Source organism: Emydura macquarii, unplaced genomic scaffold, assembly GCF_026122565.2.
Source record: "Emydura macquarii macquarii isolate MOO-44397 ecotype Brisbane River unplaced genomic scaffold, CSIRO-AGI_Emac_v2 contig_306, whole genome shotgun sequence".
Lineage (NCBI taxonomy): Eukaryota > Metazoa > Chordata > Testudines > Chelidae > Emydura > Emydura macquarii.
In genome coordinates, this window is record NW_027130443.1 from 2,046,950 (window position 1) to 2,074,619 (window position 27,670).

Consider the following 27,670-nt stretch of genomic DNA (forward strand, 5'->3'; position numbering starts at 1 on the left):
AGCATCTACAAAAGTTAAATATTTTTAAAATCAGCAGGTCCAGATATTTAAAAGTTTTTAAATAATCTTGTAATAAGGGGACGTTCCAGAGGATTGTGAAAAAGTTAATGTTGTAACCAGTATTAATTTAGTGGCATTAGCCGGACATCAATCTTGGACAAAAGAACACAGCAGCTGAAATGAGATACAGAACTAAAGGATGATAACATAATTAATGCAAATTACCACTGTTTTATGGAAAACTAGTCTTGTCAAGCAAACTATCATTTTTTGATAAGACTACAAGTTTGGTTCAATATATAAAGTACTTTCAATATTTACTCCTGGAGGAATTCTGCACCACTGCGCATGCACAGAATTCTTGTCCCGTGCAGATTTCTTTGCTTCCCTGCAGGAAATGACAGGGAAGCTGCAAGAGCAGTCACATGCCCCTCCCCAGCAGCACAGGCAGTCCTTCTAAAGCCTGGAGCAGCCAGCAGAGAGGTAAATACCGCAGGGGGCAGGGCTGAGGATTCATAGACTTTAAGGTCAGAAGGGACCATTATGATCATTTAGTCTGACCTCCTGCACAATGCAGGCCACAGAACCTCACCCACCCACTCCTGTAATGGACTCCTAACCTATGACTGAGCTACAGAGAATTCCCCAGCAAGTGGCTTGTGCCCCAGGCTGCAGAGAAAGGTGAAAAACTCTGCCAATCTGCCCAGGGGGAAAACTCCTTCCCGACCCCAAATATGGCGACCAGTTAAACCCTGAGCATATGATGCCCAGGGGCATAGGTGGGGAGTGGTTGGGGAATGTAGAGGGGCCATTGCCCTCCCAACAGAGGCGAGGCATGGGGGGCACACGAGGTCACATGCCACTGTTCCCCCACCCCCAATTCTGAGAGCACAGAGCTGCCCAGGTGAGGGAGGGTGCCACTCAACTAGTTGAATCTGCAGCTGGACGCTACCTCCTAGATCCTAGTGCCGATCACACTCCCCTTCTGTATGTGCAGGAAGCCATCCTATTTTCTGTACAAGGGTGAGTGCCGGGGGGGGGGGGGGGTGGGGGGGGAAGAAGCATGGGGAAAGAAGAGGGATGGTACAGGGCAAGGGAAGGGGGCTGTGGGAGTGAGTGCGGGGAACAGAGGCACAGGACAATGGGGAGACAAGGGAAAGACAGGAGCCAGGCATGCAGCATCCCTTCAAGAGCAACAGCAGCTGGGGCTCCCCCATTAAGCAAGCCCATCGTACCCCCACCCCAACAATTCCCATCCCCCCTACATCTGGACCACCCTGATGAGCCCCCTACACCCAGACATCCACCCCACCAAGACCCAGCACCCAGGCCCCACCAATAAGTCACCCAGACCCCCTGATGAGCCCCAACCCCTTTATGTGGAACCCCCCCTGCAGAATCCCATTGCCCCTGCACCCCCCCAACGAGCTCCTGTGCATCCAGATCCCCCACTGAGCTAACCGCACCCCGACTGCCCCACACTGAACCCTCTCATCCTACATTACACCCCTCCACACTTGGATCCTGGTGGGCTGAGTCGGCCGGTCCACAGCTGATGCACCTGGCACAGAGGAGCCCAGCCCTTGCACTGTGTCAGGGTCGGGTGCTACCTCGCTGCTGAATCCCTGACTTGGTGAGGGGAGCTGCAGGGTGATCTCCCACGTTTGTACACCCAGTGGCCTGTGCTTTCCCACATTTATTGATTGACAAAGTTTGTAGAATTTTAAATTATTGTGCACAGAATTTTTATTATTTTGGTGCAGAATTCCCTCAGGAGTAAATATTCAACATATTAAATGAAGTAAAAACTGGCTGATCTCAAAATATAACTGCTAATGGCGAATCATCGTAAAATGGACATGGTTCTATGGAGAACTGCACAGATCAGTTCTTGGCCTAATGCTATTCAATGCTTTTTATCGCTGATGTAGAAAAAATTCTATATTCATTGCTGATAAAGTTTACAGATGGCACAAAGATTGGTGGAATGGCAAATAATGACAAAATCAGATGACTTATACAGAACTACCTGAATCGCATGGTAAACTGGAAACAATCAAAGAAACATTTTAATAAGGCCAAATGCGAAGTAATACATCTAGGAACAAAGAAATGGGACATAATTTATAGGATGGGGAACTGTATCCTGGAAAGCAGGATCTCTAAAAAGGATTTAGGGGGCATGGAGGATAGCAAACTGAACATGAGCTCCCAGTGCAATACAGAAGCTAAAACAGTTAAAATGACACTTGCGTATATTAAGGGGGGGATTTCAAATAGAAGTAGGAAGGTGATATCTCTAAATATAGCACTGGGGAGACCATCACTGAATTACTGCGTCCAGTTCAAATTATTGCCCCAAATCTATTCTATCCTTCCTCTCCAAAGTCACTGAATGTGCAATCTATGAGTGTCAACTGGAGTTCCCCTGTAATTCCATTACTGGTCCTCCCTGATCTGACTTCTGCCCTCAATACTCCAGTGAAACTGTTCTCACTGAAGTCTTTAAAGCTCTTTTCCTGGCCAAATTTCAGTCTGTGCTCCAGCCTTATCCTTCTTGCCCTCTTAGGGGCACACTGCCAACCATTCCCTACTATTGAAATTTTGTCTGGCATTAGCTTTCACGGTTCTGTCCTCTCTCTCCTCCTCTTTTCTGATTGCTCTTTCAGAACCCCATATCTGGTGGATCAGCCCCTCCCCATCCTTCTTCTTTTGATGTACTTCAAGGCTCTCTCCTTGGCCCCATCCTCTTCTACTTTTAAGTGCTCTTATCTGCAAGCATGGTTCTAATTACCAACCTCTTTATGCTGATGCTCCACCTACCTCAGCAGCAGGAAGGTAGGTATCTAATCCCGTATGTTGGCCTGTCTTCCCATCATCATTATGGATGTCCATTCATCACGGACAGTAAGGCCAAAACCAAGCTCTTGATCTTTCTGCTTCCAAACTTTCCCCATTCCTCACCCACCTCTCAGACATACCATCATCCTACCAATCACTCAGGCTTGTAATATGGGGGTCATCTTTTCAGCCCTGCTCTTACTGGACAATCACATCAAGGCCATTTCTAAACCCTGATTCTTAAAAAAAAAACTCTAAAATTCAGTCTCCCCTCTGTCCACACAGACCGAACTGCCATTCAAACCCTCACCACTTCACGTGACTACCACAGCCTCCTCTTTTCCAGCCTTGATTATGGAAATCTTGCTCTCTGAATATATTCACAATGCTGCTGCTAAAGTCATCTTTCTGGAATGTGACTCTAACCACATTAATCCCCTCCCCACTCGAGTCCCAGTTTTGCCTCCCCAAATATAAGTTTCTTGTCTTTACTCTTGAAGCCCTTCATAGCTATGCCAGTCTTAGCTGATCCAGTACCCTACTGAGAAGTCAACCCGCTCCCTCTGCTCTGCTAGTATCCCCAGCCTTTGCCACCTGCCAGCTAGTTTTTCCCTTAAACACCTGTCCTCTCTCTCTCATGCTGCCCCTTATGCATGGGAAAAACTCCCTGCTAGAATCCAAACATCCATTACTTTATCTTCCTTCAAATCCCTCCTTAGGGTTCACCGCTGCCTTGATACCTAGAACAGCCACCCTGGCTAACCATGGTTTCGCAGGTGACAAGATGTCATTCTCCTCTTTTCCTTCTTCCCTTTTTCTATTCCCTATCTCTAACCCCCGTTATTTTATTTTATTTTTTTAAACTACATTCCATGTAACTTCTCTGAGTCATATTTATTTGCCTGGGTGTCACACATCCACTATCCTTTTTGTTTGTCTCTCTTTTCTGTGTTTGTGTAGCACGCAACACAATGGAGTCCCACCCTGACTGAGTCTTTTGGATGCTACTCTATTATTCTGTAGTATATAACAATAAGAAGAGAAACCAAGCCACACTCACAGGATAGGGGACTATCTTAGAAATTAATTACTCTGAAAATGATTTAGCGGTCATGATGGATAACCTACTCAACATAACACACCTGTGCAACATGGCAACCAGGAGCCAACATGATCTTTGTATGTTTAGTCAAGGAAATATCGAGGAAAAATAAGGAGGTAGTGTTATCACTATATACAGTGTCCGTGTGGCCATTATTGGATTACTGTGTCCAGTTTTGGTGTCCACTACTTAAAAAATGATGAAGACAAATCAGAAAGGGTTAGGAAAAGAGTTACAAGAATTATTTGATGTCTGGAAAACCTGCCTTACAGTGAGAGATTAAAAGCTCAATTTATTTAGTTTATCCATGAGAAAGTTAAAAGTGACTTAATCATGATAAGTAAGTACTACATGGTGAGAAGACTTCTGATATCAGAGACCTCTTTAATCTAGCACACAAAGGCCTAACAAGATGCAGTGGCTGGAAGCTGAAACTAGACAAATTCAGACTACAAATAAGGCAGATTTTAACAAATGAGAACAAATAACCATTAGAACAACTTGATTAAGGATGTGGTGGATTTTCTATCACTTGAAGTCCCTAAAACAAGAGTGGGTGTCTTTCTGAAAAATGTGCTCTAGTTCAGCCAGAAGTTATTGGGCTTGATGCAAGAATTACTAGTGACAGTCTATGTCTATGCCATGTTACGCAGACAGTCAGACTAGATGAACACAACGGTCTTTTCTGATCTTAACGTTTATTAATCTATAGAAACTGATGCAATGTGGTGTTCTTGAGTATGCAGGCAGCTCTGGGAACTCTGCTGTCATTCATAGCTAGACTTGGAAAGATTAGATTTTTATCAGTGTCTGCAAATGATTTTGCCCTACACACAGAAAATAGAAAAACATTTCAATCGATAATAATCAAAGTTTACAGATAGGCAAAGAATGAAAAACGCTACTTGAGACAGAGTTTGATTTAAGGATATTTACTTTGTATATTTTGACATATGACATTGACAATTTGTGTTTTAATGGTTATAAAGCTTTAATTTTTTTGAGTCTCAACATCTACTGTCATTAAATAATTACTGTCTGATCTCCCCATTGCCTGATGCCCCCATAATTTCCGATAACTGAAATTTTAAATTAATAAGAAATGTTTAAAAATAAGCATCAGTCAAATCTATAAAAAATCAAAATCAAATTCTGCCATGACTATTCATAACTTTGCCAAGAATTAAGAATGAAGTTAACAAGACATTTGTGAGCAGTTCAGATGCTGCTATTCAGACTGCAGTGAGCAAACTGAGCAAAAATCATACCCATTTCATTCTGCTCCTTCTTAGGAAACTTATGAGCAACTGCAGAAGCAATCATTGGAATGAGTCACAGGGAAGGAAGACCCAAAAGTAGAGGCTGAAGGACAGATAGAATAATTGAGGCCCTCCCTCTCTTGCACCTCATCCCAACATCATACACACCAAACAATAAGAGAGCTAAGAGAAGCAAAAACAATAACATATCTGTAAAATTATAAAGGGCCTCATTCTCATTTGCACTACATCTCCTTTGTCCCCAGGATGATGTAAGAGGGCCTTAATGTAAATGAAAAATCAGGCCCCAAAGGTTGAAAAATATAATTGACGGTTTTATCTCTTAAAAAGAAAGCACTTGACAATTTAACTGCCTTCTATTGCAGTTAATAGATGCCAGTAGCATTTTTAGTGCAGTCATCTGGAACTTGATCTATCAGAGACCAATAAGCAATTTAAAAAAAAAAATTGGTGCGGAGGAAGTAGACAACTGTGGGCTCAAGGGAGTGCCTCCTTGTGAGAAGAAAGTCCCTGTTTCCTTAAGACTCTGCAAGGAGTGAGTGAGCTGGGATTTCTACCCGCCTCCTTTCCTCAGGCTCTACTTCCACTTTAGCTGAAAGCTTTACTGAAAATGGTACCAGCTAAATCAATCCTGTCAATCTGCTTAGTAGTCAAAGAAAATAACTTCAGAAATCACTATTCGGGGGGGAGGCCCTCGACGGCACTGTCCTGAATCATCTTAGGTTACCATATTTTATTTAAGGCAAGTTTGATAGAAAAATGCACTGAATTGTGCTAGAGCACCTACATAAGTAGATTTGCGTGCTCGGATGTTTCACTAAATCAGGTTGTTTTAAACTGGAATGTATGTTTAAAAAAAAAAAAAAAAAAAAACTGGTCCCCATAGCTTATCACCACACTAAAGGTTTGATCCTGCAATCTGCTGACTGCATTCAACACCTATTAACTTCACTGGGAAGTATGGGTCCTCAGCACCTTACAGGAACAGGCCCCATGTGAGCATTTCTGGAAATAGTGGCTCCTATAAGTAGGCTAGGTAGAATTTGATTTTTATTTTTTTCATAATTTCAATTATTAATATTGAGTTTTGCTTAAGAAGTTTTTTGATTTTTAACTATTTTTACAGCTGCTGGAAATTAAGGCAGAGCAGAGACATCCGCTGGGTAGGACTGCAAGGAAGAAAGTGAGCCTCAGTTGTGAGATGCTGCTGAACAGTTCCTGAGCAGGGGTGGCTCCCACACTCATGGCTGGTGAGTGAATGAGCAAGGCCATGAGAACGAAACTGTAGAGCTGGCGACACCCAACCCTTGCAGGTGCAAGGGTACATGAAGGAACAGTCTTGGAGGAGCAGGGTAGAGACCCTCAGCCTGGAATGTAAGGACAACGTGCCCTGGCTATGGGGTGCTGCTGAATAGCCCCTCTCCAAGAACAGCTCCCCATGATCTGGCTGGAGAGTGCAGTCTCCTGTCACGGGGGTGAGGAAGCAGGGCTGTGACAGCAGGACTCCAGAGGATTCTCTGCACTGCTGCAGGGCCAGTGATATTCTACCCTGCAAGGCACAAGGGGAGTTTTAGGGGAAGGCTGCACTCCCACCAACTGTTACGGAGCAATATTTTGTCATTGATTTCAGCATGTCAGCTAAAATCCACATTTACCGACATCTATCGATTAAAATCAAATCCTACCAAGGCTACCTATGTACGTTAATAATGGAGAGTACTCTTTCCAGAAAAGTCAAGTGAAGATACAGAGTCCAGCTACAACAGGGAACCTTGTAAAGTTAAGTTTCATTTTTTTTGCGGTAAACTGGAACAGTACCTGAATTCTCCAGAATTCTAATTATCCAAGATGGCCTAGCTGTGTTAGCTTGGCACACGTGAGGCACACCTGAAGCTACTTTTTCCCTTCTCCCACAGATGTTTGCTGGACAGCCTGCACAAGCAACTGAAGAAAAGCAACACTCTGTGGGGCCTAACAAGGGTCAACTTGACCAGGATTGCAAAGCTAACAGAAGTTTAAACTACCATCAGCCACACACATTTTGCTAAAGAAAAATAGTAATTTATACTCTATCTAAACCTGTGCATTTTGCTTATTTGTTTCAAATTACTTACAATACACTTAAAATAGGGCCGCACTCTTCAGGCCACCCCCGGAAAGAGATGCACACAGACAAAATTGCCATTGACTTTAATAGGAATTCTTCCTGAGTAATCTCAATTAAGAATTGCAGCGTTTGGCACATAATCAGGGAATCCACTTAACCAGGGTGTTTCTTAGGGAAGCAAACTAAGCCCAGTGGTAGTTAATGGCAAATGCGGTCAACTGCTACTCAATGACAATGCTATTTTAACTAAAATTGTGATGACTGGTGTCAGCTAAAATGCTGCCTTTGTGAGTCTTGGGCATCTTCTGTTGAATAAGATGACTGCTTAATTGGTGTACCATGTTATCCCGATAAGCATATTACACAGTATAACAGTTACAAAGAAATATCAAAGTTGCTATCAAGTTTCTTGGTAACACGGGGCCAAGTTACGCTTGTCAGTTAAAGGATTTGAGCAAGCAGGATTTGGCCCTTAGTTTGCAACAAAGTCTAGAGACTTCCTTGGCTGTTTTAAAGTTAGCTTATATATATTTTGGCCATTTAACATTTTATATATATAATGCCTACACTAATATTTTAGTATCTTATTACAAATTGCCTTAAAACAGTAAGTCCCCAACTTTTTGCATTTATTAATCTGTCCACTAGCACTTACTGTGCCATTACGTAGGTATACTGATTTTATTGCTGTGAAGTAAAATGGGAGCAGTCACCAACACCAACCCTTCCCTCCCTAAACCATTCGCAGTTCTGGAGGTATCACACAAGTGACAGGTACTTCTAAAAATATTTATTGGAAGGTAAATATAATTGAGATATCTAGCATTGGAAGAAATTACTGGAACTTAATTTAAATAATCTCTACTTTGGCTACAAATCTATCATAACCACTTATTTTATCCTAATTAATGGAGTTAATCCTTAATTCGTGTTTCTTGAGCAGGTAAGAATTGTGACAAAAGTCAAATCTGAAGTTTTACCATAAACCAAGGTAAATTACCTTTCTATTAAGGCTTGGTTCACTATTCATGTCTTAACGTTTAGGCGTTTTTATAGATTACACATAAAATGCTAGTCAACTATATATATCAACTATCCTTTGGGAAGAATTAACATTTATTTGATTAGAGAACGTGAAACTTGAAAACAAAAATAGATTTGAAGAAAAGACTTTAAAATGTAATTCCAGTTTAAAATAAAAGATTATTTTAAAATTCAAACAGTGGCAGACTTTAAATTGGAACCACTTTAAATAGCACCAAGTTGTCAGCCCTGCGACAGAAGGTCTCTCCTTCTCTACTCACAGAATAAACACAGCACTGGCAGCAGAGAAATGCAAGCTTCTCCCACAAAGTGCTTTGCCAACATGCTTCAACCCTGAACTGGATGAAGCACCTTTAGGAATAAATAAATCTCCATGGTCTCTTTGCTTACACTTCCACCAAGAGTGTCAGTTCGCGTTTGAAGAGGATTGAGACTTCACATTTCACATATAATTTGTTAACAGCTTTCACTCAGTACTGACCTGGGCTGGATTCAAAAGAGTAATCTGATGGTAGGCTCCACATGTTGACAAAATATTTTAGCAGCAATTAACTAAAACCTTGGAAAGTTTTCTGTCTGAGCCCAGTTTAATGCATCATGGAAACTACATATTGGAATTCATTCGGAAAACTGGGTCTCTCTCTTCGAACTAACTTGAACCATGTTTTTTTCCTTTTAACTTTCCTTTACTTTTATTTTGTTATTCTCTTTTCTTGCTCTCATTTCTATTTCTACATAGTAATAAGGTCTGCTCCTTTTTCCCCCATCCATTTTTGTTTACGATACCACTTTGAAATTGCTCTAGATTCCCCCCCCCACCGTCTGTCTCTTCTGTTTTCCTCCCACTAATCTTTAATCTGTGTCTTCCCACATTTTTGCCTTGAATTTCAAACCTTAATGATAACATTCTACTATCTACCCTAAACTTCAGAACAACCATATACAGACTACTGCCACCATTGAAATATTAGTCAGGATGACAGTATTCCATAAAATAAGCACATACACAATGATAGCTCCTTACCTTCTGTGCTTTATCCTTCTGAAACACAAAGACGGGTGGAGCAATGGCAGGCTTTTCTGAAAAAAACAAAAAACAAAAACAAAACAAACAACAAAAACAATTTTTTTTCCAACAGCATTAAATATTACAAAGTTATCTTCTGTGATGCTTTCCACAGAAAAAGAATGAATTCTGAACATGTTCACATCACAGTTCAGGGCAACTTCACTTGTATTGCCCTTCCGTGGTCTCTCAATGGCACACACACTAGGCTCCAGATCCTCAGTCATCACCTATCTTGAGATCCACATCTCTCCCCCTCCTTATTGGGGTTTTTCCAGGCTGCACAGTTCCCTGCCTACACTGATATTCACAGCCCACTGACTACTTAAATAGCCAGCAACTACACTTTGCTCTCTCTTCAAAGACTATGAATAATGTAATTGCTAGTAGTTATGAGTTACCACAACTTTTTATAAGCAAACACATTTATTCTTAAGGAGAAAGCATGAGAGTGAAAACATATTAAAGACAATAAAAAAACCTAAACACATGCTAATAAGTTTTACCAGAGATCATGCCCGAATTTCAGCAAGGGCCCTGGTGGCAATCAGTTCTTCAAACCCCATCAAGAGGTTTTTCTGTGGTTACAAGTTCATAAACAGCCTTAGCTCAGAATAAACACACCCATGTATAGGTTAATGTTTTCTTTTACAGCCTGGGCCTTTGATCTTGACATTTCAGGAACAGATAATCAGTAGAAAATAGTTCCCTCCTCAGCGTATAGCTTCAGAAAGGTGGGTTTTTGCATAACCAGATTTGGGAATTTGCTCTCTTCCCAGAGAGATTCCCTAGGCCAGCAGTTCTCAAACACTTTGGGGTCCCAACCCCATTTTAATTGGGTGGCCAGGGTTGGCTTTAGACCTGCTGGGGCCTGGGGCTGAAGCCTGAGCCCCACTGCCCAAGGTCGAAGCCAAAGCCCGAGGACTTCAGCCCTGGGCAGTAGACACAGACTTCAAGCTTCAACCCTGGGCAGCAGGACTCAGGTTAAAGCCCCCCGCCCAGGGCTTTCAAACCCTCAGGCTTTGGGTCCCCCACCTGGGATGGCAGTGCTTGGGCTCAGGCTTTGGTCTCCCATCCCGGGGTCATGTAGTACTTTTGTTGTCCGAAGGGGGTGGCGGTACAATGAAGTTTGAGAACTGCTGCCCTAGGCAAGTCATTTGACCTTGTCTGTCCAAACAAACATCCATTCCTGTCTGGCTCATTGTTCAATATAGTCCTTCGAAGTTCACACTTCCCAGGAATCATTACCTTTACATTAATTAAATGGACTCCAAAGATACTTAATAATTCAGTAAGGTTTTTCAAGGATATTGCAGGAAATTGCGATAGCTGTCCCAGTTCAAGTATTAGCTACACTAGTTATAACCATCAACTCCTGTCCATTTGTACGAAGGGTGGGATTTCCAAGAGTAAGGGCAGGTCTACACTTAAAACTTTTGCTGATATATTATTGGTGGTTAGGGGTGTGATTTTTTTAATGTATTTATTTTTTGACATTTCAATGCCGGTAAAAGTCCTCGTGCACACACACTTATACTGGCATAAGAGTGCTTCTGCTACATAGCTCATTTCACTCAAGGAACGGAGAGAACCAATACTTGAAAAAGCACTATATTAGGAAGGTTTTGCCAGCATAATTATACTTCTACGTCCATATCACCACACCTTTTCTAGACTAAGCCTAAGCAATTTACACACGTCCTTCTTTCAATAGCACTTATGCTTCTAAGCAATTTAGGATCTCTGAGGGCTGGTTCACACTTACTGCGCGATTTGGCAGCGGTAGACGGGAGTTACACAAACTAAGCAGAGTAGTGTGCATAATTGAAGTCGACTGCTCTGCGTCCCTTCTGCTCATTGGCTCAGCGCTACGCTACTTGAGGGGGTGGACTTACTCAGTCGACTTCCTGATCGATTGAGCAGGTCTCACTGACCGCTCAATCAATCAAGGAAGATCGATCCGGCAGCAGTGATTTTGTCGCGGTCAGTCTGAACACAGTCTGAGTAGCAAACAGGAGCAGCAAACTGGAGTGTTGCAAGGAAGTTCTCCAGGTGAAGGAGGAGAGAACATGTGACCCTGCGCATGAGTTTGCTGGTAGACTGTTGTATGCTTGCTGCTTGCCGTGTGCCTGCTTCATTAAAATTTATAGTATGGCCTGTTTAGGGAGCTGCGTACTGTACCTAGCGATCTGCTAGGCAAGGCTTGAGCTTTGTAACCAGCCGCTAGCCTGCCATCCTTTGATTCTTAATCCCTTTAGAATGCCATAATAAGGGGCTACTCAGGCAGAACAGAGGTTTAACAAACCAGCCACCAGAGGAGCTAATGAAAAGGAGCAGCAAACAGGAATTTAGAGAGGGAGCCCAAGAGCCAGATAGATCAATAAACACCCTCTTTTGTCCCCCAAAAAGACACCCTGTAAGAGTAAATATAATGCAGGCAGAAGTACAGCAACAGAATAGGAGCTATCCAGTTTATAGCACTGAATAGAAAGGATGGACTCCACCTAAATATAAACAGAACCAGACTGCGCCATGTAAAATTAAAAAGGTAGCAGAGGAATTTTTAAACTAAGGGCTGGGGGATACCAACAGGTGCAGAGAAGCACACAGTTCAGACAGACACATCCCTTAGTAGAGGATCTATTAACAGGGGTACTCTATATCTTAGTAAAGAGAAGAGGATAGAACTTGATAAAATACAGGTAGGAACTGAAGAGAAACAGTCAAATGAAAAAGTCCCAATCAATTACATCACATGAAGACAAAACTAGATATTGACAAATTTTATAAATGCTTGTGTATAAATGTTAGAAGTCTAGATACTAAAATGGGTGAATATGAATGCCTGGGATTAAAATGATATAATAGGCATCACAGAAAGTTGGTGGAATGAAGATAATCAATGGAATACAGTAATAACAGAATCCTAAATATATAGTAACAACAGAGTAGGTCACCTTGGACAGGGAGTGGCACTATATGTGAAAGAAAGAGTCAAAGAGTAAAAAATCTTAAACAAATCAAACAGTACCATAGAATATCTATGGACAGAAATCCCACGTTTGAATAATAAGAGTATAGCAGTAGGAATATACTACTAATCACCTGATCAGGATAGTGATGGTCAAATGCTCAAGGGATTCTAGAGGCTACAAAAACAGAAGACTCAATAATAAAGGGGGACTTCAACTATCCCCTATTGACCGTATACATGTCACCTCAGAACCAGATGCAGAGATGAAAATTTCTAGACATCATTTAGCACTGCTTCTTGGAGCAGCTAGTCCTGGAAACCAGAAGGGGAGAGGCAATTCTTGATATAGTCTTAAGTGGCACACAGAATCTGGTCCAAGAGGTGAATATAGCTGAGCCGCTCAGTAATAGTGACCACAATGTAATTAAATTAAGCATTCTTGTAGGGGGGGAATGCCAAAAAGATTTCCACTACAGTAGCATTCTTCAAAAAGGAGAACTACACAAAAGTGAGGAAGTTAGTTAAACAGAAATTAAAAGGAATAGTCACAAGAGTGAAATGCTTGCAAACTGCATGGAAAAACATTTTAAAAGACACCATAATATAGGCTCAACCTATACGAACACCCCAAATTAAAACAAAAAACAAAAAAAAAAAAACCACCACAGTAAAAGGAACACAGTAAAAGTAAAATACAAGAGTAAACCAGGCTAAACAGAGTAAAAGAGGTAGCTAGAGGCAAATATACAGCCTTTAAAAATTGGAAGTCAATCCTACTGAGGAAAATAGAAAGAAATACACTCTGGCAAGTCAAGAAGAAAAAGCAGACCAAAACACAATTTGAAAAACAAAAGACTAATAGCAAAAAATCCAAAAAATTTAAGTACATCAGAAGCAGGAAGCCTGCAAAACAATCAGCGGGGCCCACTGGACGATTGAGGTGCGAAATGAGCACTGAAGAAGACAAGGCAGTTAGGGAAAAGCTAAATGAATTCTTTGCACCAGTCTTTACTGCAGAGGATGTAAGAGAGAGTCCCACAGCTGAGCCATTCTTTTTAGGTGACAAATCTGAGGAACTGTCCCAGATTGAGGTAACAATAGAGGTGGCTTTGGAACAAATTGATTAAACAAACAGTAACAGTAATAACTCACTAGGACCCAAGAGTTCTGAAGTAATTCACATAAGAAATTGCAGAACTACTGCAATTTCTACTACTGTGGTAGGTAGCCTATTGCTTAAATTAGCCTCTGTACCAGATGGCTGGAGGATAGATGCTGATTTTTATAAGAGGCTGCAGAGGCAATCCTGGCAATTACAGGCTGGTAAATCTAACTTTAGTTTCAATCAATTTGCCTGGTACTGTAGTAAAGAACAGAATAATCGAACATATACATGAACATGATATGTTGAGGAAGAGTCAACACAGCATTTGTGAAGTGAAAGTAATGCCTCACCAATCTAACTAGAATTCTTTGAGGAGGTCAATAAGCATTGGACAAGGGTGATCCAGTGGATAGAATGTACCCGGACTTTTCCGAAAGCTTTTGATAATATTCCTCACCAAAGGCTCTTAAGCAAAGTAAGCAGTCACGGACAAGAAGGAAGGTCCTCTCATAGATCAGTAACTGGTTAAAAGACTGGAAACCGAAGGGTAGGAATAAATGGTCTGTTTTCACAAGGGAGAGGGGTAAACAGAGGAATCCCCCAAGGGTGTGTTCTGGGACCAGTGCTGTTCAACATATTAATAAATGATCTGGAAAAAGAGATAAACATTGAGGTGGCAAAGTTTGCAGATGATACAAACTTAAGATAGTTAAGTCCAAAGCAGACTATGAAGAGTTACAAAGGGATCTCACAAAACTGGATGACTGGGCAACAAAGTCAGAGATGATATTCTTTGTTGAGAAATTCAAAGTAATGCACTTTGCAAAACACAATCCCAACTATACATACAAAACAATGGGATTTAAATTAGCTGTTATCACTCAAGAAAGAGATCTTGAAGTCACTGTGGACAGTTCTCTGAAAACATCCACTTAGTGTGCAGCGGCAGTCAAAATAGTTAACAGAATGTTAGAAACCATTAGGAAAAGGATAGATAAGACAGTAAATATCATAGTACCACTATATAAATCCATGGTATGCCCTCACCTTGAATACTGCATGCAATTCTGGTCACTCCATGTCAAAAAAAAAAAAAAGATGTATTGGGATTGGAAAAGGTTCAGAGAAGGACAACAAAACCAACTGGGGTATGGAATAGCTTCCCTATGAGGAGAGATTAAAAAGACTTGGACTGTTCAACTCGGAAAAGCGACAACTACGGATGGATATGATAGGACTCTACAAAAGCATGAATGGTATGGAGAAAAAGTTATTTACCCCTTCACATAACACAAGAACCAGGGGTCACCCAATGAGATTAATAGACAGCAGGTTTAAAAACAAACAAAAGGAAGTACTTCTTCACACAGCACACAGTCGACCTGTAGAACTCCTTGCCAGGGGATGCTGTAAAGGCCCAAATTATAACAGGGTTCAACAAAGAATTAGATGAGTTCATGGACGATAGGTCCATCAATGGCTATTAGCCAAACTGATCAGGGATGCAATCCCATGCCAGAAGCTGGGACTGGACACACAGGATGGATCACTCGATCAATGCCCTGTTCTGCTCATTTCCTCTGGAGGCACCTGGCATCAGGCACTGTGAGAAGATATGAATAGGAGATAGGTGGACCACTAGTATGACCCAGTACCACTGTTCTAATGTTTAGGAGCGTTTGAAAATCTCAACCCAGGACGCCACTGCCAGGCCTTTTGACAATTGTAGTCAAACAATTACACATTTTGTCATCTGTCAACTATACAACAGTAAACTTTGGTATTCTAACGTTTAACTCTGCAGATACATTGTCACTGATTTAGGGTGAACTTGAAATTTTCTGAGTTCTTAATAGCCATGATGAAAAATACCAGTGCTGCCATATCCTTTGAAATTTCAGAGCATCAGACAGTTAGTTTACTGGGCACTGTACTTCATTTAAATTTTTAATAATTTTTAAGTCTAACTCACTAGATCACATGCTTACTAGCTCTTTTCCTATTTTCACTCCTGCTTCTCTCAGTTCCTCAACACAATGCATCTTTTCCCTGCTTTCAGTAGTGCATTTCCTCCACACTCTCCCACTTCTTCTTTCTTTTTCCTTCCCTCCAATGTGCATTCCATTCCCCTTGTTTGCTGTCTCTAACACTTCTCCCACATCCTTTTTTTCATTATCCCACCAATTGCTCCCTCTCCCCCTAATCACCCACTATTGGTTCACTCACTTCCACCTACCCAATCCTTTGCATATACACACTGAAAAATTTACCAGATACCTTATATCCAGAGTACTAAACTAACATGGAGACTCCCAATATCCAGGGGCAACACCTAAAGAAATCAAGCCCCACAGAAGTTCCTGATAAAGAGAAAGGTGCTGGAATGTCTAACAGACTATTGTCCCTGGACCCTGCTTGGTGGGCATCCATCTTTCAGAGTCACCATCTAAAAGGTACCTGACAAACCTGAAACACCTCTTCACACATATACACTCTAGTTCAGTGGTCCCCAAATTTTCTTCTCATGCCTCCCCCTTCTCAGTAATACAATGTGTCTGCACCTCCCCGGGCTGGGAGCAGAGACGGGGCTGCGGGTAGAGCCAGGGCCGCAGGAGCATCCAGGGTCTAGGACTGGGGACCTGAAGCGGAGCTGGGGCAGAGCGGGGCTGGATGGTGCTTCCTTCCCACCCTTAGGTGGGGGCTGGACCTGTTCCCACTGTGTCCCCTCCAGACATTCCTCTGCACCCTGCTAAGGAGGCACACCCCAGTTTGGGGACTACTGCTCTAGCTGCTGTGAATAAGTGAGAATTCTCTGGTCCCCCCTTCAATCTCAGAGCCTTCTGGCCAACAAAAGGGAAGGCTCTACCATTGCAGTTATTCTACCCTTTCTGCTTTTCTGGGTCACACTAAGGACATCTCAATGCTCAGTGGAGCCATTCACAATGATGCCAAGATATTATTACTGGGTGGTTATCACACATTTAGAATTCAGCAGTCTGTTTGTATAGTTCAAATTATTCCTACCAACGTGTATGACCTCACACTTGCCAATAATTAATTTAATTGAGAATTGTGCTGTCCATTCAAGTAGCTTTGTTAGGTTCCTCTGAAATTCCACACAATTTTCTCTAGTCTTGACTATCCTAAATAATTTTGTCATCATCTGCAATTTTGGCCACTTCACTTATATTTCCTAGACAAGCAGCTTCCTGGAGGAGATAGACTGAATCTCCTGGACTTGTCTGACTTTCTCCTTTTGGGAAATAGGGCCTTCCTTGCTTTGAATTGAAGAGAAAAGGGAAGGGATTATCTGAAGGATGCTGATGGGAGTCTAACACTTTTTGTGGGCAGTCACCATAGGACTTTTTTTTAAGCCCTCTTTTTAATATGGTTCAGGGTGGATAAAAATCTATGATTTTTTAAATTGGTTTTATATATTTAAATGGGCTTTTTTATTTAAATTAGATGTTTTAAAAGAAATGCATTTAAAATTTAATCAGAAATTAAGATTAAAGATTAAAGAGTATATTACCTATTAAAGTCAATTAAATTACAACCACCACCATATTAAACAGTATGTGTTTGCTGCTAAAGATTTACAAAAAGTTAAGTCACTGAACTAACTGGCAGAAGTCACTAGATAAGACACTGGAAGCAAAGTTTAATGAAGTGCTAAACCAACTTGACAGCAGTAGCCTTTTCTACAGGTGCAAATAAAATATTTTCTTCGATTCAGTTTATTCAAGTAGTCCAGTTCAATGATGAGTTAATTCAAAGCTTAGAAAGTGACAGAGTTGAAAAAAGAAGGAAAACAATTTTCCCTTTTCCATTTTATGAGTAAAAACTAGTTGTAAGGATGAGATCTACCAATTCTAAAGTCTTGAAGAAAATAATGATCAGAAATAAACAATCAGTTCAATTCACTAACTACAGATATTTTGTGCATTTTAATTGAATTCCTGTTTCCATGCAAAGAGAGGTTGACACAAATCACAAGTTAAAAAAATGAATCTACTACATAGAAAGTTGTCTGTGACACTGTCTGGATTAGGGGTGACCTTTTAGAATAGTATTTAATATCAATAATGCAGAATTATAATAATTTGGATGTGATATGCCATCAGGTACTGTTGGAAAGGTTATAACTCGCTAAAATTGATAAACACATTTACATTTATGTATCAGTGTTATATTGGTATTTCATCTTGTGCTGTGTTTCTGGGTGACACCCAAGACAGAATGGCAGCAGCAGTAAGCATGCTTAATGGCCCATTAAGGGAACTTGAAGGTACAATGAGCTCAGGGAGAGAAGCCAGAGCTAAACCTTATGAGTCACCAAGACATGTAAGAACATGCCCTACGGAGAGGGGACTCTCTCTGAGGCTTTTCCATGCCATGTACTGAGGACTTGTGTTTGAAACAAGCCACATGGCAATCCATTATAAAAGGCAGCTGCACCACATCCAATATTGTCTTCCTTTAGTCTTCATTCCTGCTTCCTATCTCTGGACCAACTCATCTGCAACTGAACCTGTGAAATAAAGGACTGAGATCCATCCAGGTACTGGATGTACACCAGAGGGACTGTACAAGCCTGCAAACTCCATAATTCTACTGAAAATCTGATAGAGATATGGACTTCGAAGTAATTTGTATGTATCTGATTGCTCTGACCATTTAACATCTCTTCTCATTTATTTCTTTCCTTTTATAATAAACCTTTACTTTTATTTACTCAAGGCCTGGCTGGCAGCATGGTATTTTGGGTATGATCCAAACTCATATTAATCTGGTAATGTGGCTGACCCTTTGGTGTCAGGAGAACCTTTTTGGTAAAGAGCACAGAGTTTAATCGCTTATCTCTTTACTGGACCTAGTGGCTGATTGGGAGCCAGAGACTGAAATGTAGTAAAGGGGGCTGCGTATTTTTTTGTTTTAGCTTCTTGATAACCAGTGTAGGGAATCAGAAGCACTGTTTGTGGCTCCCTGGAGAGTCTAACTTCTGTGTTACCCACCAGTGCTGGGAAAATCTGCTCTCCTTTTACAACCTGCCGTGGCTTTGGCATTTTCAGTTGATCTACCCTAATCATAGATCGGGTCACAGCATCATTCATCATTTTGTAACAAAATATATCAATTAAGAATCTGAATAAATGTATGTTAAGATATGTTATATCTACACATTTATTTAAACAATTATATATCTTCCTAGTTAACAAGCATGAGTACCAAATTCAGTATAAAAGTTGTTTTAGTTGCAAATCCACATTTTAATAGTTACCAAACAATAAGAATCAACCTTTCAGTAGGAAAATAATTAAACATTACAAATGCAAAAAGATTAAAATTGATTATTTAAATCAAGGTTTTCTGCTTGCAGATCTAAGTCATGGTTTAGATCAATGATTTAAATCACTAACCTCTTATTTTCCTCTGATAAACAGTTCCATAGCCAGGGTCACTCTGCTAAGAACATGCTAGCCCCAACACCCAAGATCCTGATTCTGAGTTTCCTCTAGCTACAGCACCACTGCACAGAATTGGTTGAGCGCCTTGGGCACTAAGGAATGTTCCTTTTGAACTCTGTTTGGAAGAGGTGATGATCTGTTCAGGAGAATAGGATTTTCCCTACAATGCTGAAGCCTGCCCTCTAATTCCAAACTAAAGACGTACCCCAAATTTACCCTCCCAGTATTATTCTGTAGATATGGCCAAAAACCTGCAGAAAGATTAGGCCCCATTCATATAGATACAGAAGTCTTTCTGGATACTGAACCTTGATTTTTATATATAAATAGCATGCACATACCCACAAGACAAAAACATTACATATAAATACCAAAGGACACATACATACAACCTGGACCACTTTGAGGCATCATTCTTAACCTTACACTGCTTAACATTTTTATTAATGACCTGGAAAACAAAACCACCACTGATAAAGTTTGCAGATGACCCAAAAGCTGGAGGGGTGATAAATAATTAAGAGGACAGGTCACTGATACAGAGCAATATGGATCATTTGGCCAACTGGGCTCAAGGAAACAATATATGCGAGTACCAGGCAGGAGGCAGCGGCTGCAGCCTACCTCCCAGCTTCACGCCAGGACCAGATGGGAGGCGGGTGGCTCAGCCTGCCTCCCAGCTATGCATCGGGACGGGATAGGAGGCTGGCGGCTTCAGCCCACCTCCTGGCTGCAAATGAGCACCGGGCGGGAGGTGGGTGGCTGCAGTCCACCTCCAGGCTGTGCGCCAGGACCAGGTGGGTGACTGCAGCCTGCCTCCCAGCCAGCAGAAGGGGAGTGCGGGCCATTTTGAAAGCCCTCACAGGCCACTTTTGGCCAATGGACCAGTGGTTGGGAACCACTGGTCTAACACAATCCAATGGCTGAAAGCTGAAGCTAGACAAATTCAGACTGGAAATAAGTTACTATCACTACTAAAAATGTATGCCTAACCACCAGAACAATTTACCAAGTTTGTGGCGGATTTTCCATCACTGACAATTTTTAAATCAAGACAAAGTTTTTCTAAAAAGATATGTTGTAGGCATTATTTGGGGAAAGTTCTATGGCTTGTATTATTACACTAAGAGGTCAGACTAGATGATCACAAGGTCTCTTCTGATCTTGGAATATATGAATCTAAAGAACAAACAAGCCTACTGAAACACTTCCTTTAATTTCTTCATAGACTTTGGATTCTTCACAGCCTTGAAATCAAGAACTTCTTTAAGATTTTGGATAGCATTTGGATCCAGATGGACTAAGTTCCTTTATGACACTCTGGAAATATGAGACAGATTTAGTACTGGCTGGCTTGGTTGTCAGTACATCTGTTCTCAAAAATCTACACCATCATTCCCATTTAAAAAGGCCTGAAAAGCCTTAAAAGCCAACATAAATTCAATATTCCCTCAGGGAGTGCACTTCTCCAAGGCACAAAAAGCAGCATACTGGTCAGTTGGGGATACTTTATCTACACGTAATGCATATTGTTGAAATCTGGATTTTTTTTTAAATCAGGTTCACAATGACTATTATCTGAACATTGCTCTGAGCAGATCTATCAAATTTTCTGCAGCTGTGGTTAAGCATGGTTTGGTCCTGTCTATACTTACAATTAACTCATTCTTAGCACCAGTTCAGCTGCGCCAGCTACTGAAAAACATCAGCAACAATAGGTACATTTCTAGAGTAAACAAAGTTGCTGAGAATGCATTCTGTAGCCAACCTTCCACTACCAATAGCCTCATAAGACATCAACCACCTTTTGTCCTTGACCACACATGGTAGCTCTTAAGTATCCCCGTCTTTTATGCTGTTCCTGAAGTTCACACAAATACACAAAAGACCAGCAAGAGACAAACAGGAAGAAAACTGGAACCACCCTACTAAATCTGATCAATAGTAGGATGGGTAAATCCAATGGCACAGATGTGGTGAAGGACAAGAAAGCAGACTATGTCCCAGAGAATGTCAAGTCTTGAACAAAACTAGTCTAAGATGCTAATTGATCGTAGGCTCCCTCTGCTTAAAAAAGTGTATATAAAACCAAAGTCACTTTTACATTTTCCCTAGACTTATACTTTAGATAGTATAAGAATGGAACGCAGTACCTCTTAATTGCATGCTAAGCTAATACATATTTTGTCATCTGTACAAATGCATAATATAATAAGTGACAGTTTGTCCATAAGTACTTGTGTAGATCTGCACCCAGCCCAGATACGCCTACTTGATTGAATTCCCACATAACACATCAGAGACTACACAATCCTAGTTAATTCTTTTCTGCTGCCAAAGCGTTTATAGCTTTATAGTGCTGTATGAATTATTCTGTTGCATCTGTTCTCAAAATTAGGGAGTGAATGGGAGAAAAGAAATGAGGGTCGTCAAGACAGGAAGAGGAAAATATACAAATGAAAAAAGAGGGAAGAATAAAGCTTAAAGAAGAGAAAAATTGTGATGGGGGAAGGAAAAGGAATGTAGGGGAACAGGATAGGAAGACAAAAAGAAAGATCAGTTAAGGAAATGTGACTAGCGGAGTCACACAAAATAGAAGGAAAACAAATTGTTGATCCTAGTAGTGTTGTCCAACAATTTGTCCATTGAATGTTGGTCAGTGACCTACTAGGACTCATGAAATGTAATTTGTTTATCCATACGAATGAGAAGGGAATAGGATATAGGGGGATGAGTTACATTTTAGCTAATTTTGGGGTTAGTGAAGATAGGATTGCACACAAATTTTTCTCAAAAATCTGGTGAAAACAATAGATATTACCAAAAATATCTGAAAGGAAGTAGCAAGAAACTGTGTGTGTAGGAACTGGAGCATATTCGGCCACATTTGGAACTACATGTTGTTCCTTTGGACTAAAGAAGTTATTTTCACGGAGGTTTTTGTTTTGTTTGTTTTTTTTAAAGTAGCCAGTTTCTGTTTACAGCACAAGTAATTTGTTCCAAATAGTGCCAAAATGAACAGGAAGAAAACATCAGTTGTAGAGTCCAGCCTTAATTTCTGCACATGCTCAGGGAGTGTTTAGCATCCCAATTCGTTGCCTTTAATGTATGAGTGCTCTGAATACAAAAGGCAACATATGCATATTCTCTACTCTTCTTTAGACTGCAATGTACATCAACCACAATGATCAGTTTACTCAAGAACGTATGGCACCTGTGAAACAGATTACCGGATAGCTATTGCTGGTTGAGAAGAATCAGCTAGCCAAAAAAAAAATCAGTTGATTGAGGAGAACATACTTGAACACACATACTACACTTTAAAAATAAGCTGCTCTGATTAGCTTAATGAACAAACTGTGTGTACAAGTTAGAATGCAGCTATGTAGGAGGCAAATGCCACTACAGGACTACCTGATCACTTTGGTCAAACAATTATTTCAAACTCACCATTTGTACTGCTTTCACAAAAGCTTGGAAATAATTTAGTCCTTTCTTCTTGACAAAATGTTTTTCCTGTGTCTTGAATGGAACCAGAGTTAACATGGTTGATTTTGTTAAACGACAAATTTTAAATTTAGAGACATACTAGAAAAAAAAATCCACTTATTCCCTGCAACATGAATTAGCCAGTCACCCCAGATCAATATGCACACAGAGAATATAGGGAAATAGCATAGATCTTTCACATTCCCCTTTTCTGTTTCAAATAAAAATGTATTTCAAATCGTACTCAAGAAGCCAAGATGTAAAAGCCTTTGCTGCCAGTATAAACTGACTATTTGGTTTCAGCTTCTGTGCCCTTTTAGCACTAACAAATAGAAAGAAAGCTTATTTTAAAACAGTTTTTTTTTTTTTTTAGCATAACAAAAACTAACAAAAAAAAGACCTTCAGCCCAAGCTGAATGAATACATCAAATGAAGTAGATGTGACAAGTCTGGCTGAAAACAAAAGGCCAATTTTTTAGCTGACAGTAGGTGGAAATCATAAAACCGCCACCACTTTCTATTAATTTAAAGTTTAAAAGAACTATTCTAAAATGTTTTTTGAAACTTCAATACTTACAACATTAAAATAAAGATGATGTTAACAATCTCCAACTTATAAGCCCAGCACCCTCTGAAATGGTGCTTATGTGAGATGCTAACATATCTCCAAAAACAGAAGTATTCAGTATCTGATTTCATATTTGATAACTAACTAGTGAAAAGCCAGCATGGGAAGAACAAAATATGTTGCTTATAGGACCTACAAAAAAAGCTAGCTGTCTCTTAAGTGTTTCAACAAACAAAACAATTGAGCATTTGGGGGGGCGGTTTGTTTTAAAAGACACACATTTAGATTCCAAAAGATTTTGTTCCTGTGACCACCAAAAAAAATGGGGGGAAGAAGTTAAATCACAATTTTGAGGTAGGTCAAATTGTACATTTAAAGTCACAGCAGAAATAAATAAAATCACTATAATACAAATTTGGCATAGAATCAATATCCCAGTTTGAAAGCAAGTATCAGATTTTTGTTGGTTCTATTTTTTAATGTATTCGGAGACCAAAAAACTTCTGCTCTTTACCTACGATCATGATCTGTAGTTCTTTGACTGCCAGGTGAAGTGATTATATATGCATGACAATAAAGATCTCCAAGATCCATGCTCAGGTCAAATTCATGAATCTGAGAAGGTACTTGGAGAATGGGAATGGTGCAGACATACAGTGGAGAAGATGTAAATGCCCAGGCAACAAAACAGACTCAACTAATGTGCAGCCACTTATTCTAGGGAGCTAGCTCCTATTCTGGAGAAGAGCAAGAAACTAATAAAAAAACATCTAAGGTGGGGGTCTTGTTTCAGATCCTGAGTGTAAGGGTATTTTCTGTCCTTTAGAGAGCAACTCCTGGAGCATTTTCAGGAACAATGGTAATATACTAGTAGTAACTACTCTTTAAATCTATTAGTACCACATATGTTTGAGTGATAAAGTACCATGGAAAGCTACACAGCTTCCTGTCAGAGGCATATTCATATAAATCAACCTTGAAAGCTTGTTAGAGAATTCATCAAAACAAGTGTCAGTTTTCAATTCCAGGTGCACTATACTAAAAACCTTGGAGTCATTATTGTAAAACCTAAGAGCCATAGTTCTGGAACAGGGCCCTATTATGCTAGGCATTGTATGAACACAAAACAAGACAGTCCCTGCCCCAAAGAGCTTACAGCCTCAGTCAGGGCTCAACAAACACCGGGTGCCAGGTCGCCATGGCGCCTAGAAATCTAAGTCTGGTGCCTAGTATTTCTCCAGGGTGAGTGGCCGCTGCGCTCTGGCCAGGACTTCACTGCACCCATGTGGAAGGGCTGGGGGAAGCGCTGCAGCTGCCCTGCTCCAGCCAGGACGCCCTGCCGCTGGGCCCATGTTGTGGGAGAGAGGCGGGGGAAGGGGCAGGGCCGGGAGGGGAGAGCGGCTGCTGTAGTCCGGCCAGGGCACCCCACTGCTGAGCCCATGTTGTCTGGCTCCTTAATTTTTGGGCTGGCTCCTAGCTCCAAAACAAATTTGTCGAGCCCTGACCTAAGTATAAAACAAACAACAGATGGATCCAGACAGAAGGATACAAGGAAACCACGAGACAAAACTGGTCCTGATAGACAGGTGCCACAGCATGCCAGCAGCCTAAAACGTTGTGAAGTTTTTTGTACACTGTAAGGAGAGCAATAAGGAGAGCTTTGAATGAGGTTAATGACAGAGCTTTGAGGATGTTTACAGGGAGCTCCTCCAAGCATGAGGGAAAATATGGAAGAAGGCACAAAGGTGCTTTACTGAACTTTTAATGAGTGGGTAATGGAGGCTGGCATCATGACTAATCAGAAGGGGGAATCTACATCTCAGTCTGAATGAGGAAGGATAGGTAAGATGGGGATAGACTGAGAAAGGCCTTCAAAGTGAAGATAAGCAAGTTACGTGTGATGCAACAGAAAAGAGGGAGCCAATGGAAGGAGAGCGTGACAGGATAAAAGAATGACTTTGGCAGCAGCATTCTGAATGGATGTAAGCAGGACAAGGATGCATTTGTCAAAACCAGAGTGTTTCAGTAATCGAGATGATGAGACTTATGGCCTTCGCTATCCATCCGCACTGCTACATCTTAGAGATATTATGCAGAAAGAATCAACAAGATTTAGATATAGCCTGGATGTGTGGACCTAGAAAGAGGTCCAAGTTAAAGATGACACCAAGCGCATGGGCCTGAGAGACAGCAAGATGGTAGTGTTGTCCAGAGTGATCAAAAAAGGTAGTGGGGGGGAAGAGATCAAGAGCTCTGTTATAGTCAGGTTGATCTTGAGCTGATGGCTAGACATCCACAAAAAGATGTTAGAGAGAGAGAGACTGAGATTTGGACAGAAGGAGAGAGATCTGGAGTAGAGAGGTAGATCTGCAAGACATCAAGATAGAGAAGGTAGTTGAATTTGTGTTTGAGGAGAGATGACCGATTCAGAGATAAGTGTAGAGGGAGAAGAGAAGGGACCGAGGACAAAGTACTGTAAACCTCCCCAAAAAAGCTGGTGGGCAGATAAGGAGGATCCTCCAAAGTTCATGCTGAAAAATCTATTAGAAAAGCAACAGAAGAATCATGAGAGGCCAGAGAGTTATGAAAGCTAAGGGATGTCAAGACTTCAAGAAGAGCATGGGTAGTATTGAAAGCAGCTGATAGATTGAGGAGGAGAAAGATAGAGCACCAGTTCTGAGTTTTGACTGGGAAGCGATTAAAGACTTTTGCAAGAGTGGTTTCAATAGAGTACAAGGGGCAGAAGCCAGATTGGGGGGGACCTAGGATTCTAAGGCCAGAAGGGACCACTATGATCATCTAGTTTGACCTCCTGCAATGGATGGATCTGGAGGACAGGAACTCCAAACAGCTCATTCAATGAGCGTATAAAAAGAAGGTATGGCAATTCAAGAAGCAAAATGGTTGGTTGGTTGTTTTGGTGGGTGCAGAAGAGACTGGTGTTTAAAAAAAACCAGACTAAAACAAGCCTATACTGTGAGGGAAAGGAAACAGAGTAAAAACTGAAGGAGAAGAGTGAGAGAGAAGATGAGAGTGGGCATGAGGAAGATCTGGAGATGGGATAGGGCAGGGTCACTGGGGCAAAAGGAGAGGTTGGGGAGAGCAGACAAGAAACTTCTCTCTCTGTTACAGCAGAGCAGGGAAACAAGCAGAGGAGGAAAAACATCATATTTTGTCAGTTCTCAGAAGAAATCGGCAAGATCCTGTGCATAGAGAGAAGTGGAGGCAGAAGGAAGGAAGGGTTTGAGGAGCGAGTCAAAACTGCACAAACGCAACTTGAACTGAGGACATGGAATTCACATTTGAATCCAATTTCTAATCTTAATATTTTCCATTTAAGATGAGGGTCTTATATGGCCCACGATGTCATATAGTACGGTTATTTAATAAGCAGTTACATATCTTATTTGCAGTAATGTCACCTTGAAGACAGTTAATTATATTAGTCTCTCTCATTTTATTAAGACTAATATTAAACCCATTGAAACCTATATTTTTATTTGTATAGTATTCAGATACCTGAAATGCCCAAGAGAGTGGTGGCTTCCTCACAGACATTTTCTATCCCATCCCTAGTAACCTCAGCCTTCTTTACATTACTCTGAAGGGCACAATGCAAGACAGTCTAAATTTCTCTCTTTGTTACCTATATGTTTTTGCTTTGACTTCAATGCTTACCCAAGGGCAAACTGACACGATATTTCAGTGTTTGTGTTCAAGTTTTCCATACATCGTTCACATTGAAGATACACACTAAGACTTATAGATGGCACATCCCCATCCTCTCCTAAACCTTCTGGTAGAGAAAAGATAAAACCAATTCCCTTGCCCTCAGAAACTGATAGCTACACAAAGATGCAAGGTTAGGGGAAATATAGGCAAGGCATATTTCTTAACCAACTGCTAGACGTAAGTGGGGACACAGCATTGAAAACAGCAGCTGAAATGGAGATTTTACAGCACTACCATATAGACAGGATAGGAAAGGAGCACAGGAACATGGTACCTGAACACCACTTAGAAAGGGGTAAAATATAAGGAGGCACCTAACCCCAAACTGGTGAGAAGAGATGCACTCAACTTCCTTTTCACATTTTGGGTCCAAGTGATAATTAAGCAAGAGGCAGCTCTCCCAGGTACTTCTCCTCTCCATTGCTATGTAACTTTCCACCATGAACAAAACTGGGTGACTAATGGAAAACATACATGTGTACGTTGTTCACTTTCTGAATGTACACATGGTGCATACCTGCCAAGCACGCGGGACTCACTACAGAAGGACGTAGGTATCATCCCACGTCGGGGTTTTTAGCTGCAAAGGAACAGCTTTGCTCCTGAATCTGGGAGCAGTAATCAGTAACACACTCGCCCACGGGGACTGCCGTATCGGTAGGCTGGCACTGGCGGGCGAGGACTCGGGAGACAGCGCCTGGCCCCCACACCCTAGACCCATAGGCCTGTACCCACGCTGACTCCCAGCCCCCCTGTTCAGTCACACCCCATGCGCTCGCCTCCTCAAGAGCCGACCCCCGCTAGGCCCAGGCCGGGCGTCGGCCGGCTCCCCGCGGACTGGGGGCAGGGAAATAGCCTGTCTCACTTAGGCCCAGCCGCTCCCTTTGTCCAATC

At 41.3% G+C, this 27,670-nt stretch overlaps 1 protein-coding gene across 2 annotated transcripts in view; it reads right to left on the bottom strand.

Moving 5' to 3' along the window:
- The window catches only part of RANBP3 (RAN binding protein 3), a 107,474-nt gene that overhangs the window by 79,465 nt on the left and 339 nt on the right, over positions 1-27,670 (bottom strand). For both annotated transcript variants that reach the window (XM_067556603.1, XM_067556594.1), the window contains exon 2: positions 9,399-9,454. In XM_067556603.1, the coding sequence (XP_067412704.1) occupies positions 9,399-9,454 (56 nt within the window). The remainder of the gene's footprint in view (positions 1-9,398; positions 9,455-27,670) is intronic.